Source organism: Melozone crissalis, unplaced genomic scaffold, assembly GCF_028551555.1.
Source record: "Melozone crissalis strain CALT ecotype California unplaced genomic scaffold, PUWL_Pcris_2 ptg000016l_1, whole genome shotgun sequence".
Lineage (NCBI taxonomy): Eukaryota > Metazoa > Chordata > Aves > Passeriformes > Passerellidae > Melozone > Melozone crissalis.
Window position 1 is genome coordinate 10,354,292 of NW_026535794.1, and position 17,262 is coordinate 10,371,553.

At 38.2% G+C, this 17,262-nt stretch overlaps 1 protein-coding gene across 3 annotated transcripts in view; it reads right to left on the reverse strand.

The window, feature by feature from the left end:
• Nucleotides 1–17,262, reverse strand: part of ESYT2 (extended synaptotagmin 2) — an 80,378-nt gene that overhangs the window by 31,077 nt on the left and 32,039 nt on the right. For all 3 annotated transcript variants that reach the window (XM_054273391.1, XM_054273393.1, XM_054273392.1), the window contains exons 4-6: nt 16,594–16,670; nt 10,790–10,862; nt 9,885–9,974 (exon numbers count right to left, since the gene is read on the reverse strand). In XM_054273391.1, the coding sequence (XP_054129366.1) occupies nt 9,885–9,974; nt 10,790–10,862; nt 16,594–16,670 (240 nt within the window). The remainder of the gene's footprint in view (nt 1–9,884; nt 9,975–10,789; nt 10,863–16,593; nt 16,671–17,262) is intronic.

Here is a 17,262-nt window from a genome sequence, read left to right on the forward strand (position 1 = left end):
AGATTAACTCATATAAGGAACACTGTATATTGTTTAATACACTTTATTAATGGTGGCAAATATTTCAACAATGTTATCTATGAACAATATTACCAAGCCTACCTGTAACAAACAACTAAGCAAGGAAAAAGGAAATCATTATCCTTTCAAGGAAAAAAGTAAGATGTAATAACCAGATATTCCAGAACAAAAGGCAACACAAATCATGGGACCTACTGCAAGAACCTACATGAGCACCATGCCCTTGCCACAAACAGGGCTCAGGCTGTCCTGGGCATGAGGAAGATGATTAAGGGACTGGAGCATGATGTCATGAGAGATGCCCAGTACCTTCATTATTTTTGTGGCCCTCCACTGGACTTATTCCAGCATGTCCCTGTCTCTGCTGTACTGGGGAACCCTACACTGCACTCCAGATGTGCCTCACCAGTGCTGTGGAGAATGGAAAATCTCCCTCAACCAGCTGGCAACGCTTCCACTGCAGCCCAGGATGCTGTTGGCCTTCTTTGCCATAAGTGCACATTTCTGACTTCTCTTCCCCCTTCTATCCAAATAATCAGCCTGTATTTTCTTCAGCAAAGCTGCTTTCCAGCCAGTCAGCCCCCAGACTGACATGGGAGACAGGGTTACTCCTCTCTAGGCACAAGATTTTACATTCCCATTTGTTGAACTTCAAGAGATTCCTGCTGGCACATTTCTCCAGCTTGTTAAAGCCCCTCTAAACAGCGGTGCAACTATCAGGTGTATCAAGCACTCCTTCCAGTTTTAAGCAAGCAAACTTGCTGAGAGCACACTCTGTCCCAGAATCCAGGACAGCCATGAATTTGTGCTGGCCCCAGGTTTTAACCACTACTGATGGTCCTCCAGCTAAACTTCATGTTGCTGACCCCAGCTCACTGACCCTGAAGAGTTTAGCCATTTTTCAACCAAGCTGCCCATTTATCTCCTCTGTACTTAGCAGTTTACCTGGGAGGATGTTGCACAAGGCTGTGTCAAAGCTTTACTGAAGTCAAGGTAAGCTGTATCCATAGTTTCTCCCTTATCCACCCAGCCAACCTTCTGATCACAGAGATTATTGCCTTGGTTTCCATGATTTCCTGTTCATGACTCCCTCCTGGCTACTCCCAATCACTTTCTTGCCTCCTCAACCTTACCAGCAGGATGGATCTCACCACCTGAGCCCCTGTGTCCTTGATTTGCCTCCAGAGCCACACTGCAGTCACCTTTCATGTTCTCCAGGTCTCAACACCCTGGAAGTGGGGTTGATCCCCACGTGGAAGAGCAGCAGTGGGCAATGGTCTGAGGCCAGGCAAGCTGTAACAACATGCTGAACCTGAGGTCCAGGCAAGCACAAACCTCAAGAGAAAACAGGTCAGGATGGGACATGGGGCCAGGAGTCTCTCAGAAGTGACCACCTCCCCTTTCTCCTGGTGCTTCAGGGCAGTTCAGGCTCTGCTGGCTTGGATGTGCCAGGCCCTCCTCTGCTACACTGGCCCCAGATCTGTCCCACAGCTGCAAATCTGCAGATGGGATAGGAGTCACCTTCCTTGGGGCAGAAAATTTCCATATTTCTCCATCATGGGATAATTCCACCCAGTAGTTTCCCCAGAAAGTCAGAGATTCTGTTTCAGACTAAACTCAGACCAAGCCATCTACCTGATCATTTACATTTGTTATGGATGAAACCAGACTGTAAGAATCTAAAGTGAAAAAATTCTTCAGAAGTTCTACAGAGATTGTGATTTTCTTGACTGATTCCTTCTTTAGGTGAAAGCACAAAGCTATCACTGGCTTCAGGACCACTTTGTATTCAATATCTTTTTTAATACCTCATTTACAACTAGTTTTGCCCACTTTCTATTTCTATTTCTAATCCACTAGCAGGATTTTAGTGAGAAAAGGTTAATGCTCCTTTATTTATGAACTACTAGCAAGGCTAAATGGAAGTACTGCCTTTCAGAAGGCAATAATTTCTTAGCTACAACCCATACTGCATACTGAACAGTCTTTTTATTCTTCCTTTTTGAGGTTCTATAATTTGTTTCTACATGAATTTATGAATTTAAAGCTATGAGGTTTTTAATTTACAAATGTAAAAATCAATTATTTATTGAAAATAATTTGTTGCAAAATGGGTTCTTTTACATTGGTATGTAAGCTTTAGTTGTACAGTTCTACAAAAACAAACTATGAGCTAGAACACAGAACATTTTCATTTAGGAAAACTATTCCACTTTAAAAATTAATTGTGCAAATTATTAGTATATGCTCTCAAATCTCCTCCTTATCTTAAATCTGGAAAAAAAAAGTTAAGAAACAAAAAATTGAACCAGGATGAAAATTCCAACTTAGTGTGAATAATTTCAGTTTTATACTACTTCCTCAATCATGCAAACCCACAGATATTTAAGTAATATAGCAAAAAAGTAGCTTGGTAGTAGCTGATAAGACTAACCACAAATTGAGTATTCAGACTAATTCTCTTGTTCTAATCACAAGTTTTGACTGTACATTATGAGACACTTTAAAAAGCTATGCAGTCTACCAAGCTTTAGAAGACGTAATTTTATACTATTTTAAGACAAAGAACTTAGTTTATTATATGATTTATTTTTTCTTTATTTGTAGGCAAAATAGAAGCAAATGGACACCATAAATACCTTCCAAAAGTGGTCTCTATCCTGAGGTGCTCATACCTGCATCCTGTATTTAACAGTTTTACATAATGATGTTTTCAGATTAAATAGCAAATGAGAAAAGATTTGCATTTCCTTTTGTTTTCATATTTTGTTCAGTGTACTGCATACAGCAATTAACACAGTATGTCCTGTGCTGCCTCCTAAACAGCCTTCACTGAATAAATGCATTGAGCAACACAATGCATGTTGAAATTCAACATTGAGAAACATCTCCTGCACTGGACTGAAACATTTATCACAGTGGTTTCTGCAGTAACTGCCACAGCCCTAAAGAAAGCCAAGAACAACCAAAGAGATGCCACTGAGAAGTGACACTTTGCATTGATGTGACTAAAAAGCATTTCAAAAGGTTGCAACATGGCCTATGAAACAAAACAGAGTCTATGATACAACCTCACTGTCAATATTTTGATTATTACACACCTCTGCTAAAAAACAAGTCTACCCATTCATTCCATCATCAGTCCTTACAGCATGAAACATGGAAAAACAATTACACAAAAACCCAAGATGTTTGCACCCAAGAGTGGTTATTTAGACAAGAAATACATATAATATCAGAAATTCTCTTCATCCACTTAATGTACAGGAATAAATACAAAGACCAATTTCAGAAATGTTAAAGACAAATCCTCTTCCATTTGAAGCTGAAGCTCATAAATTAAAAAAACATTATTACAGCTAAGAACTTTACAGGGTTATTAAAAAAGCTTTGCAAATAAATCTTAAGCCATTAAATGTTTTGGAAAGAATATGAGCCTTCAAACTCCTGCCATAATCAAGCTTTCACTGTTTGGACTTTAAAGGTAAATTCCCCTGTCAGATAAAGTTTGTGGCATTCACCCACCACAGAGTTTCCTTTCCAGTTCTACCAGAAGCACCCAGCAGTAAAACACACTCTAATCATGGTCTACAGGTATTAGGGAGAAATTATTTTTGTTTTCTCCTCTTCTGTTTTTTTTAGTGTTCTATCTCCCCCTGTCCTCACCGCATCGTTCCTTTCAATAAAGTTGTTTCAAGTCTGCTCTTGGTTTCTAAACATAAAAGGGCAACTCAGGGGAAAAAAAACCCAACATCTTTATATCTGCCAAAGTATAGAAATAACCCTGACAGCAGACATACTCACAGCAGAGTGAGAAGAAAGGAGGCAAAAAATTTCTCCATAAGCAGGAGAGAGCCCCCAGCCACAGTCCAGCAAAATAACAAGGGGTTTTCACTCTGTATTTTGGGCACTGCCATGCCATGACTTGCTGGAGAAGAACAGGACTCCCTAATGTGGTTCTGACAGAAGTTACAGCAATGTTGCCATCATAACTAACTGAAGAGTCCTTTGGAGGAAAAGGGAGCAAGCAAAGGACTCCCAGCTGATGAATCTTTTATGAAGCACCAAACCTAAAAACTTTCCATATTTAAAAAATAGCTTAACAATATGATTTCCTCCTCTGTCACCATTTTAAGCAATGCATAATTCTCTTAGTTTAGCTAAATTCAGAGAATGCCAGCTGGTTCTCTGCAGCAGAACTAACAGAACAATTTTCCAGAACACTGGAAAAACTGTGTGCAGAATTTGTAAGTAAATGAAATTGTGCCAGAAGCCAGAAACGATGGTGCCTTTCCACAACACACTGCAGCTAGAGAGGTGATGTGCCTTGCAGACTCTACCCAGCAGCTCACTGCACAAAGGCAGATTCCAGACACCAGTTACACTTTCCAATGAAGTAGTCTGTGTGTCTTGTGACTCAAACCTCTTACAATTCTTCCTTTGCTCAGAGAGGTGAAAACAAATTTCGTTATCTGCCTGAAAGCCAAGAAATTCACATCTTACCAAAGCTCTGTACTGAGAAGTAACACAATGCATATTTTGGAAGAGGTTAAAAAATCAGATTAAAAAATAAACCCCTTCAGCCAATAAGAAAAGATAGGCTAAAAACTAATAAGCATCTCTATGCACATTGGGTGTTCTCAAGACCCTAGAAACCTTTACAAAGGCAAAAATATGTACTGGAATGTAGAATACATAGGGCCATAAATAAAGCTCACAGAAATACAAAAAGCAGCCTCTAAACACTGCCAACCTTGTGGCTTGATTTGGCTGCCATAAACAATATTAATTCTCAGAAGAGAAGCTACAGCATATTTTAAAATGCTGATTAACAGCTTCCTGCTAAATGAGTTATGGAAGTGCAATACTTTTGTAGAAAAACTGAAGCTCTACTACAGGCCATGAGGATACAAATCCATGGGATAAGATGTGATTCTTCCCAGGAATGTCTTACAAGAAGGGAACTAATATGCCCTTTACTGTTGCTTGTGAAAGGCCATACCAGACATGGTACAATTTGTTTGTTTGTAGAGCAAAGCCCATCACCACCTACAACACTCAAGTGCTGGCATTGCTGTAATAATTTAATATGTAACATTATCCAGTGTATCTCCCAGGAAATATATAATAAACTCAACCTTTCAAACAACACTGCAGAGAGTAGGTGCTGTAGCATTCCCACTGGTTTGTGCAGGAAACACAGCATATCTCTGCACAGAAATGGTGTTTCAAAGTTTTTCAGTGGTAACTCTCTGAAGATTGCAATGAGAAAACTTCGAGAGGTAAGATGTGTACTTGAGGGGGTAGAAGACACAGCAGGCAAGTGAGCTGAAGGGACCAGAAGCAGGATCACAGCTGACTTTGCACAAATCCAGTGCACCTGCTGTTCTCCACACTGTCAGCCACTCACAGCTTTATTCAAGCCAATTCTCTCCTCCTTCTCTACTCCTTCCTACCCTTCTACCAGTCTGCGTTTTGGTTCACACCCTGACACCAGTCTCCTGACTTTAGTGAGCTGGCTCAGGCAACTAAAATACATCTGAAGGACAGGAAATTGGGCTTTTCTTATGGTGTTTAATATCCTGCCAACTCATGTCCCTTAGCCAGCTTCCTCCAGCAGCAGAAGTTTCAAAACTGGTTTAAGAGAGACAACAGCATTGAATGGGAGGGCACAGGGAGAAAAGAGTAAGGTACTGTGGAAACACCAACTGTGATGGCCCTTAAAACATCCCAAAATCTAAAATCACTGAGAAAAAATGTAAGTTGTAGCAAATTTTAAGTATGCTGAGTAGCAGTGAAAATCATTCACTTCATAAGCAACAAGAATAATTCTTAATAAATGTTATTCTAACAGTAGCTGTGCATCAGCATTTACCCAGGTGTTCCACCACCCTGACAGTCCCACATGTTCTAGAAGAATTCTGTACATTCTACATAACCATTTTGTTTATTTCCAGCCATTTCACTGGACTCATTATGGCTGCAAGCACTCCTTTTTGAGACTAATTTTCATTAGGACTTATAATTTTCAAAGTCCCATCTAGGCAGTTCTCCAAAGGGAGAAAATATTAAGTGAAATAAAGCCTTATAAAAAATTAATCAAACTACAGGACAGAATCAATCTGTAAAGTGAGCAGAAGGAGAGCAGTACTCAAATCATCAAGTAGAAGACAAAATTGTGAATCTGAAAATGAGAGCTTTGGAAGAGCTGCCCATTTTTCCTGGAAGACATCCTGTTTTCCAGCCATTGTTCTTTTTGGAACATTAGTATTTTTATGTGTTTGCCTTATTGGGAGGGTTTTGGCTTTTATTAATAGAAAATGGTTGGGTTAGGACACACCCTCAATTCTGAGTGTGCCACTGAACAAGCTGTTGAAAATTACCCATTTACAGTACAACTATAAGCCATATAAACTTCTATAACTGAACAGGAAATCAAAATAACTGTGCACTGATTCATGATAAAAGTAAAATGATAGCTAAAACTTTGAGAACCAACTATCTGGTAAATATACATAATGTTAATATAGTGAGAAAATGCAAAGAATCTCACAAATCCTGACTGTTAATCCAGTGCCACCTTCTCTCTAGCACTGACACTCAGAGATTTAAAAGACCACTTCAAACATTAGAATGCACATATTTCCCTCCCTTGAAATGTCCTACATATTTGGATTTATAAAATAAGCTGATGAAACTTTTAGTACCTTCTTCATATAATAACAATTTAACAACAACAAAATACAGTATATAGAAAGTTTCATAAGATGTAAGAACTCTTGAAAGATCAAAAACTTTATGTATTACTCAGAAATATGAGACTGGTAAGCTCATAGGCCATGTTGCCTTTTATAGTCATTAAGTCCAGCAAACAGATGATACAGAGCAAGAGGAATTGTTGCCAGTTACTTTAGACTGGAAAATATGAGAACAAAATCTAATGCCAGCTGCCAGCTAATTCCTCTTCTCTTCTAACAAAAATATTTAAGAAAGGCTTTCTTTGGCTGCAGCCATTTGCTCTCTAGTAAGAGAACAGAATTTGGTCCTTGTTATAATAAGCTTTATTTTACATTTTTCTACAGAAGTTAGAAAAATAGACACTGAAAAAACACACTGTGGTGGTGAGAGAAGTCTGTTCAGAAAAAGCTGAACAGCCATGGATAACTGTCAAAGTAATGGCCTATCTTAGATTATTTTAACCATTCACCCTTAGGTTTGCTCAGACCTTGACCACTACCTTAGTTTTTAAATGAAAGGAGGGTGAAAAACACTTTTAGCATTTTTGTAACTGAATACTTTTGGGGAGGGCTTGTCTTTTAGTCCAAGCTGATACTCTGCTCTACCTCCCATCCTTTTTTTGTCCTATTAATAAAGTGTCAGGGGTAAGACAAAAGACAAAATTACTATGGACAAAGTATTTCCCAAAGTTCACAAACTGACCCCAAATGAGGAGTGTTTCACTTGACATGTTTTCAGTTTCTTCTCTCAGGCGCAAGCTGTCCTAGTTAAGCACTTTGTAGATGTCACACTTAAAGAAGAGTGGGCACAGCTACCAGAGTTAAAATCCACTGGAGAAGGCTCTGGGACTACCAGAAGTGGAAGGCTTGGATACCTCCTACCAGAGCAGGATGCTGGGGAGCACAGCAGTGCCAGGAGCTGCTTCTAAGGATTCCTGGGGCTGATCTCTCCTCCTGCCACTGCCAGCTTTCCCATCTCTCCCCCAGAAGGCACCAACAGGAGCATCTGCAGGAGGGACCCCAGGGCAGTGCAGATATTCTGGGTCAGGTCATGGCTCCAGCACTGTGTCAGAATGGCTTTGCAGAAGGACTGTACAAAACAGAGCTGAGAGAGACAACACAAACCACATCTAGACAATGGAGAAATGTTATTCCTGTAGGGCAAAAAGAGGCAGCACCTCTGTCCACACAGCTCTACTTTTCTCCCTGCTCCTCTAAACCAGAATGTTTGCATCTAACTTGTTTATTGTATGGACCCTGGAATGAGCTGGGGACTGTACTGTATATGGAAGTTGTTTAGGAGAGGATTACATAGCAAAATTATATCAGAGAGTATGCTAACAATTACATAGTGCAAACCAGCATAAGACAGCATTCAATCCTTTTCAGGGCCATGCTTACTTTGTTAGGATAAACATGAAGATTAACAGTTGTTCCTACAGTCATGGCTCAGCCACAGATTAAAAATGAAGTGAAACTTAAGCAGACGTCTCCTTGTGTTTAGGCTCATTTCAAAGAAATCTCTGGAAATCCCAATTTGGTTCATCCCAATGTAGTTTCTCAACTATTTCCAAATAAGAGCAATGATGTTTTACCAGTTTTGCATGAACTAATTCACTTTTACAGAAACACTGACTAAATCAGGTACAAAATATTTCCAAATTCTTGCATATTTTACTGAGATTTAAGTCTCCATTCCTTCTACCCAAGCACACATGGTTTCTCTAGACAGATGAAACAAGTCACACAAACACACAAGTGACGTAAGTTTTTTCTAGGCCACACATAAACATCTAAAACCAAACCTATTTTTCAACATGGTAGCAAAAATTTATCATGGGACATTTGTTCAAAAGAACTGTATCACAAAAGTGTGATTTCTTTGAACAAAGTAACAGCATACCTCCTAAAGCTGTTGAGGAATTCACTCTCACCCCCCCAAGCCTAAATCAACTTTTCAGAGTTTCAGACTGCTGATGAAACCAAGATGATCACTTCGTGATGCTTCAAAGTGTCTAAACCCCTGCACTTTTAATTTGTGATCTGCCAGTCTGAAACTGTTAGACCTTGACATAGGAAGTTTTAATGTTTAATTAGAACATCTTCAAGGAAAGCGTCCAATGGAAAATATACTTTCAAATAAGAGATGGAAATATTAATTTCTTTAAAGAAGTCTGTGGAGCATAAGAATTTCCACATTGTTCACATTTTCTCTTAAGCTCTTATGGATACTTATTAAAGGCAGCACCAAACTTCAAATTGCTGGAAGTGCCTCTCACACACATACACACACCATCAAAGAATTTTCCACCAGCCAAGTGCAATGTGTATTATTGTATTGCACCCTCCCATTCAATGCTGTTGTCTCTCTTCCATCAGTTTTTGTTATCCTTCATAATTTTATAAAAAGATTTGGTGAAGTGCTGTGCCTAAAACTGGAAGTATTTGAGGGCTGGTCTCTTGTTTACACATGCCAGTTTGGCTGTATCATTTTCATACCAGCCAGACCTTGCTGGCTCACCTTTGTTTCCCTGTTATTCCTGCCCAAACAGGCACTTTGGCCTATGACCTTCTCTCTGCTTTCCACTTTTGCTGCTATCATGATTATTTTGAATTCCAATTCCATCTCACTATGTGCTTCATCCCCCTCATACTTGGGTCACTGATAAACGTAATAGAAATTGCCACTTGCTATGTAGGAAAAAACTTCACAGTAGGTGGGTAATTTCCCATTTTAATTTGTGCTAACACCAGCATTGGTTTTCTTAACAACCTTGCACAGATTTTGGGAATTTTTAAGTTAGACCTACAGAATATTATGAGAACAGTAGCAAAAGTTTTTTTACAACCAATCTAGATGGCATCTGTTATCTTTCCTTACCCATAGGACTTGTAAGAAAAGTTTGACAGCTTTCACAAAACACACTTCCAAATTCCAAGGTAATTATTATCCATCTTGGATCCTGCTAGCATTCATAAAATTTTTCCAGTCCTTATCTGTCAAAGTTCAAGCAAACAGTGATTTCCTAAACTCTTTCCTTTTGCTGCTTAATTCTTGTTCCATCATTTTTTAACTACCATCATCAGCACCCTAAAAAGACTGCAAAGGGAGATAAAAGTGCTTACAGGTTTCCTAAGGAAAAAAAGGGATAGTGCTCCAATTAGGGGCATGTCTCCAATCAGTGGTTCCAGGATAACCCTCATGGTGCCATGGATCTGTGAAAGGAGAAGAAAAAAAAGACAATGAAATTTACTTTAGTCAAATTTTAAATTAAATTTATTTGCTGGCAAGGTTCACACATCTAATTCATTAAATTTTTGTTTATGGAAAAACTTTATATATGTATAAATTCTTTCTTCATATGTCATTCAGACCCAAAAAAATTCATACAAGCACTTAATAGCTGTGCTTAAAAATTCATTACGTTCATCTGTATCATGCAGTGTCATGTTGGTGGCAATTTTTTGAAATTGTGAAATAGATTATTTCTACAGCTCCATGTAAACAAATGTGACACAAGAAGCACAGTGGCACCACAGAGCAGAATCAGGTAAATGCTTACAGGTCTGTCAAGACACACATGCAAAAGAACTAATTCTGCTCCTTAGGGAGAGATCTGTTATCAGGAAGTTCAGGAAATCTCAGAAACAATATCAGAAGGCAAGGCTACTAATAGTAAGTGCATCAGTAATTCTACCTGATGCTTAGATACTACATGAAATAAAGTTTTAAGTTCCACGGTGCCTTTATAAACTGACACATCACTTGAACACATCACATCAACTTGATGTGAAATTATCTCTAGCTTTTCCTGCAGTGAATGTTACATATTTGTTCTACATCTTAAAGGAAGTTTTTTCTTTTCTTAAGTCATGTTACTGAAATTCTAATGCAATATCAATCCTATTCACCTAAGAAAAAAAAGTAAGCTAGAAAACTACACAATTACTGTTCCTTTCTTATAGATTATTTCATCAGAAAACAGTGATTTAGTAACATGAAAATCAAAAGAAAAAAACCTGAATTTCACCTGTATGCTTTTCACACCAGCTCTGCAGAAGTATCTCTTGATCTCCAAATCAATTTCACAGTTTCCAACAAAACTAGACCAAAAAAGAAAGTATACATTTCAGTTTTATGAACTAAATTGCAATAAACTGTTAGTTCTGTTTTGCAGTGTCATGACAACATATTTTGTCTCCCAGTATATGCACAAAAATGCATGTTAAAATATTAGAACATAAAACAATGCCAGTTTGCTTAAACATCCCTTTCAAAACATCACTGTCATCAAAATCACTCAAATTAATACCTAGGTTTGCTACCATGTCCAGAAGGATGCCTAATAGGAAACAAGCCAGAGGCCCTACTTTCGGGAAATAATGGACACAGAACTCATACTCCATTTCAGGAAAGCTCTCCACAGATCTCATTGATAGTAAATGTACCCAAATCCACTCTCATCTAACATAATCATGAGAAGCACTAGACAGAGATGGTAGTTATGCTAAAAATGAAACTTGTCTGAAATATTCATAGACTTGCAAAGCCAGTCGTATTTAGAATTTCAATAAGCAGGGCGTGCTGAGCTGAATTATCTTCTAAGCAAGTTCTAAGCCAAAAACAGTTGAGCCCTTTCTGAAGGGAGAGAAGGCAGGAAATAAATTAAAGAACATATTAAAATTATGCATATTTTTCCCTGAACGGTTTTTGCATCCCGTTTTCGGGGATGCAAGATCAATTGATTGAAATTTTCCAGATACTGCCCTGCATTTCAGACTTGTCAAAGTTGGTAAAAAGAAGTTCCATCTATTTTGCCATGCATTAACAAGGCTACAAGATAATTCACATACAACTCAGGCTTGGATTTTTAGTTGCTTTCCCTGAAGTTTCATCCAGGTCAAGCATGTACCAGCAGAGCTGAGCAACATTTCCCGGGAGCTGGTACTGCTGTGAGACACATTGGTTCTGAAAACAAACTAATTTTGAGACCCAACAAGGAATTCAGGAAGAAAGCTTGAAACTCTGATTTAGCATGGAATTGTTCAATGATTCTGCAGAATGAGAGCTAAAAGCAAAACCCAAGCATGAATGCCATGCTCCGGGTAGGGAGAGATGAGCTGGACTAGGACACTCTCTAAGAAGATTGAGGCTGTAATAGAAGCAAAAATGAAATCTGAAAAGCTTTCTGAACAGATTGCCCAGGTAAAGAAAATGGAAGAAGGAGCCAAGAGGGATGGAGATGAGCCAGGTTAAAGCCAGACACTGCTGAAAGGAGGGGGAAATTGTTCCCTCTGCAGCGCATCCTGTTCCAGATTCTGCAGCAGAGCCCAGGTTTCCGCACATTCGTTCCTCAGACCTGGCCTGTACAGTGTTAGCTGTGTTTGGGAGTATGAAGTAATCTTATTACAAAAATGTTTGGGGAATTGTGAACAAATGGAATTGCTCTCTTCATTGCCTATTCCAGGCTCAAGTCAATAGAGAATAAATTACTCCTACAGTGAGAGCAGAACAGCAGGATTGCTGTTCCCTTCTCCTGAGCCTGAGGGGCACAAAGAACTACCAAAAGAAAAACCAGGGTGAGAGCTGCTACATTCCACATATCCATTTTCCAAATCATCTGTATCCTCCTCTGCTCTGTGTGTGGTGGTGCTGTCTTTGGGATTTCAACAAATGCAATTCTTATCAATCCCTTAAACAGAAATAAACAATAGTACCAAGACTTTCCTGTAAACATCCATCACTGGAATTTATTTTCAACTATTCAAAAGATAAGACTTTGCAGAATCTTTTTTGTTTAATGGCCAGTTTGGGGAACTGGAAGACAACAACATGATGGGGTCTATGTCAAAGGAAGGTGACAGTTGCTTTCCTTGGAAAGAATGTAGTGTGACTGTACAGTTTAAAAATAGGTAGGTAACTTTTAATACACAATTTAAAACTATGTAATTTCTATTTTTAATCTATCTAACTATATATAGAGATAGTAGAGATATATATAAATACACTCCCACACATATATATATATATAATTGCATAACAACATGACACAGAGAAGCAAGGTCAATTAAAACCTGCAACTGAAACCTCAATCTCAGCACTCTGCAGCACCAGAACTATTTGTGTTATGAAGACTGGGAAGCAATATGCTTGTTTGAAAATCCATAACAACATGATGACAAACTGAAGTAAAAATAGTAACAAACTGCATTTGAGGGGACTAAGTCAACAGCATTTAACTTTATAATAAAGCTAAATATGGTTTTATGCCCCAAGATATCTGGCTGGGTCCATTAACAGTTGATGCCTACACAATTCCACTGTAATACACCATACAACTTGAAAGCTCATTTAGTAAGCAAATTCCATACATTCAGATCATAACATCCCAGAAATATTTATGATCCCTTTAAGGTACAGAACACTGAGATAGATCACAGTTTAATGAGGACACTCTTGTAAGAATATTAACAGCAGCTGTACTGAATCAAAAGAGAAGCGTGATGTACTGCATGTGGTCATTGTAGTCCATGGGAGATACCCAGAAGAAAAAGAAGAAAAAAGATGATGTTATAGCAAAAATATTTCCTATATTACAGTGATATGTGGCTCTGTATACTGGACTATCTAAATTGTTTTTAGAAAGTCTTTAGTCCCTATTTTTACATTTGTCCTCTGCCAGCATAATGTAGTGAGTCTCCCCATACAAGTATTCCACGTTTGAAAAAATCTGCTGTGTGTTTTAATCTGCAGCCTAAAACTCTTTCAGTGCATCAATTTTTTGTGTCATGAGAAATTGAAAGAACTCAGGCTATTAACAACTACTTCTTCAATCTCTCAATCTTCTTGCTTTCTTTGCTACAGTTAACATTTGAATTGACTGGCTTTAACTTGTTTTCTGTTGATCCATAACCTTTACCCAAGTATTTACTACATTCATACACTTTAGCAAATGTAAGATTTCTTATTAACAATTTCTCTAGATTTTATCTTCATTTGCTTAAGTGGTTGAAATGTTTCCCTTGCCCATATTTGTTGTCAAGAACTAGACTTTTAAACTGTAATGAGTTTTGATAATTTTTTTAAACATAGACTCCAAAGTAAGGGAAAGGCAAAGCATTCCCTTCACAAATATGGTTCTCAAACTGAACCTTTAAATGCATTCTCCAGTGCTTTGTGGATTAGTTATTCAAGCTACTTAGAGAGAAGTTCTTAATTGGACCCTGAGTGATGCACAAAATGTGCTCCAAAGAGTTCTGAAAAATACTCTGAAGCAATGATCATAATGCACTCAGTATCCTTGCAGAAACAATAGAAACTAAACCAAAACACACTCCTTTTGCAATTAAAATTAAAAGCAGACAAAAAAAAAACCCCTCAAGGATGATGCAAAAAAGTACTCTTGAGTTTTGGAGACACATTGAAACTCTTAAATGCACTATGGAAGGTCCAAAGCAAATGCACACACCCCACCACAAACAACTGACAGCAGAAAGGGCTAAAAGAAGCCACAATAGTAGAACTGCAGGATAAAAGGGGATTCTTAAAAGAATTAATGTACTTTAAACTGAAAAAAATATAAATCAAATCTTGCCTTCCTTCCCTCACCACACACCCCACAGGGCTTGGCTTCCTACAACTATTCTTATGAATGTTTAGAGAGATTGTTTGAGAGGTCCTGCTCAACTGTATTTAGAGAATGAAGGGTTTATAGAAGCTCCTAACTTTAAACTTAGAAATAAATTGAAGTTATAACAAACTAATTTAATTGGATATTAAAATCTAGAGGGATAAATACTCCAAAGGATGGACTTTTCTCCAGCAGTGAGACTGCTCTTTATAATCCTGCAAAACTGCAATGGAAGACATAATTTAAAGTTGGTATCTGTATCTAACTCTGTATCTAAATGTATCAAGAGGCACTTATTCTTCCTGTTAGAACTGAGACAATCCCAGTGATAAGACTCTCAGAGGACATATAAATCAAACTATTAAAAAGCAAACAACATTCAAACAGTAACAACTGGTACAGGGGGCCACGGGGGCTCTCTGTTTTAACTTGCATACTAAAAGCCTTTGAAAAAGAGCCCTTTCTGAATGAGGTGACAAGGACAAGTCTTAAATATGAAACAGGACTCCTTTGATGATGGTTTTGTCTAAGCCTTAATTCCTAGAAGCTGTGATAGCCACTCCAGAGCTCTCGTTTCCATTTTCTTCCTGGAAGCCCGTGCCACCTGCATTAGGGGCAGGCACCCAACAGACCCAGCATAATTATTGTTATTTAAATCACTTCAAGGAATTTACTTCAGCCTTTTGGACTGGATTCTATTGCAGCTGTCTACCTCTTATCTAAGCAGATTGCAAGATAATGCAGTAAGACAGATTTCCTTCAGGTCTGTGTAACAGGACATTATTCCTGAAATTTTTGTACAAACCTACTGGCCTTTTTACTTTTATCTACTTCATGAGGATGAGCAGAAATGAAAAAAAAAGCAAAACTAGATTTACTCTGTCTTCCTGTGAATAGTTCAGCCTTAAAGGGAAGAAGTGGTTTTGGAACAGAAAGAGCTTCTTAAAAACAATTTCTATGGACTGTTTGGTCAGATTAGATTGTTTTCCTGAGGGCTTATCTCTGAAGAGGTGAGGCTGCTCTCCCAGCTGCTGTCAGAAGTGGCAACAAAGAGAAAACTGAAGGAAGTAGCTCCATTAGGGCTAACACATTCATCCAGTGAAATAAGCTTTCAAGAGCCAATCCTGCTGTACTTTGTCCAGCAACACCAATCCCTGGTTTGAACAGCTGTCTTTTTCCTACAGAAATAAAGTGATTCAATTCAATACAGACTGGGCTCTGCTCACAGATGCAGCCCCCAGCTACTCTGGAACCCAGGGAAGGAGACAGCAGCCTTTTCCCTCACCACTCTGGGGCCTGCCCAGCTCTGCCAAAGCAGCAAAGGCTTCAGCATAGTTGAGCTTTACACAAATAATTCAAATTCATGAATTACCACTTTCAAATTTTGGAGGTGCCTCTGAAGCTGAGATGCCTGATGATCCTCCTGGCTGCTGCAGGGAAGCAGTGAGGACCACAGAAGGCTGCTCCTTGCTGGACTGTCAGTGACTGACAAATTTGGCCTTTCCATAACCCACAAACAGGCAAAAGTAGCCACAGTAACACAGACCTAAGATGATCAAATGCAAAAACATTGCTGGGTTCACTGACTGAACTTCCAAAAACTCTGCAACTGCAGATTGTGCTGAGAATGACTTGGGTAAATGTAGGGTAGACCTACTGAGAAACCTATATAAAAGGAGTCAGGATGAAATAGCAAAGAAAGAAGCAGCAATGGAGCAGTGTCATTTTGGCATTTTATAACACACAGATTTACTCTGGTAAAGTAAACACAAATTGTTCTGTAGCTATCTTTTTTTTTTTCCTAATACTATGTTTATAAAATAATCCAAGTAACTGAGAAAAGTAAAAAACCAAAAGAATCTTACATCTTAGATTTCAGACTACATTTAATGTCAAAGTATTAACACATTAAGGAAAAAGTCAAAGACAGTGCTTTATCTTTGGAAAGTATTTTTTTATTAACAAACATGACTTTAATGATGAAACCACACAGAGTTGATATTCCATTTCCCTCAGATTAATGTTGTTTACAGCATGCAACTTCTTTCTCCATTCATACACAGAACTAACTATATTTGCATATATAGAACTAACTATATTTGCATAATGAAGCAATTCTCCTTTCAGGCCAACATAACTGCCAAACCAAACTATGTGCAGATTATAAAGCAGGGACCCCATTGTAATATAGTAATAAAGTTTACCTGATCTGAAGGTCCAAAATGATCTGCCTTTTGTCCACATTTTCAGTGTACACTTTTACACCATTTATCCTCAGAGGCTGGAACAATGAAGCAAGAAAAAGTTGGATTCTTCTACAGAAGTACATTAAACTCTAAACTTTGAATTAAAGGTGAATATAGACATATTCATGCCTGAAGTTAAGAACCTACTATAAACATTAAAAGGTGTGAAGTAAGACTATCACAATTTAGTTCAAATTCTTATTTCAAGGGTAAAAATTACCTTGCTGGGATCCAATTAACCATAATCCATCCAGAATTACTCTGGGTATGGACCACTAAACTTCAAGATTTACAAAATATGTAATAATCAAGCTTTCTCTCTCCCCTGTATAAACATCTGATTTCTCTGTAGGGGTGTCTAACATTCCCAAAGCATTCTTTTCTGTGTAACTACAACAACAAGCTAAATTTAGCTCTCAAAAAATTGCCTTACGTGGAATTTAGTGAGAATAGATGGAAAAGAATCTGTAATTCCCATTAAAGTTGTGTCAACGACTCTGTGCTGTCTCTCTAAATCATTGTTCAGTCTCTCCCCTCTCTCCCTCGCACAGAATTAACACATATCAATCACACACTCAAGCCTCAAATATTCATCAAACACTAGGCAGGAGAGGACGACTAACAACC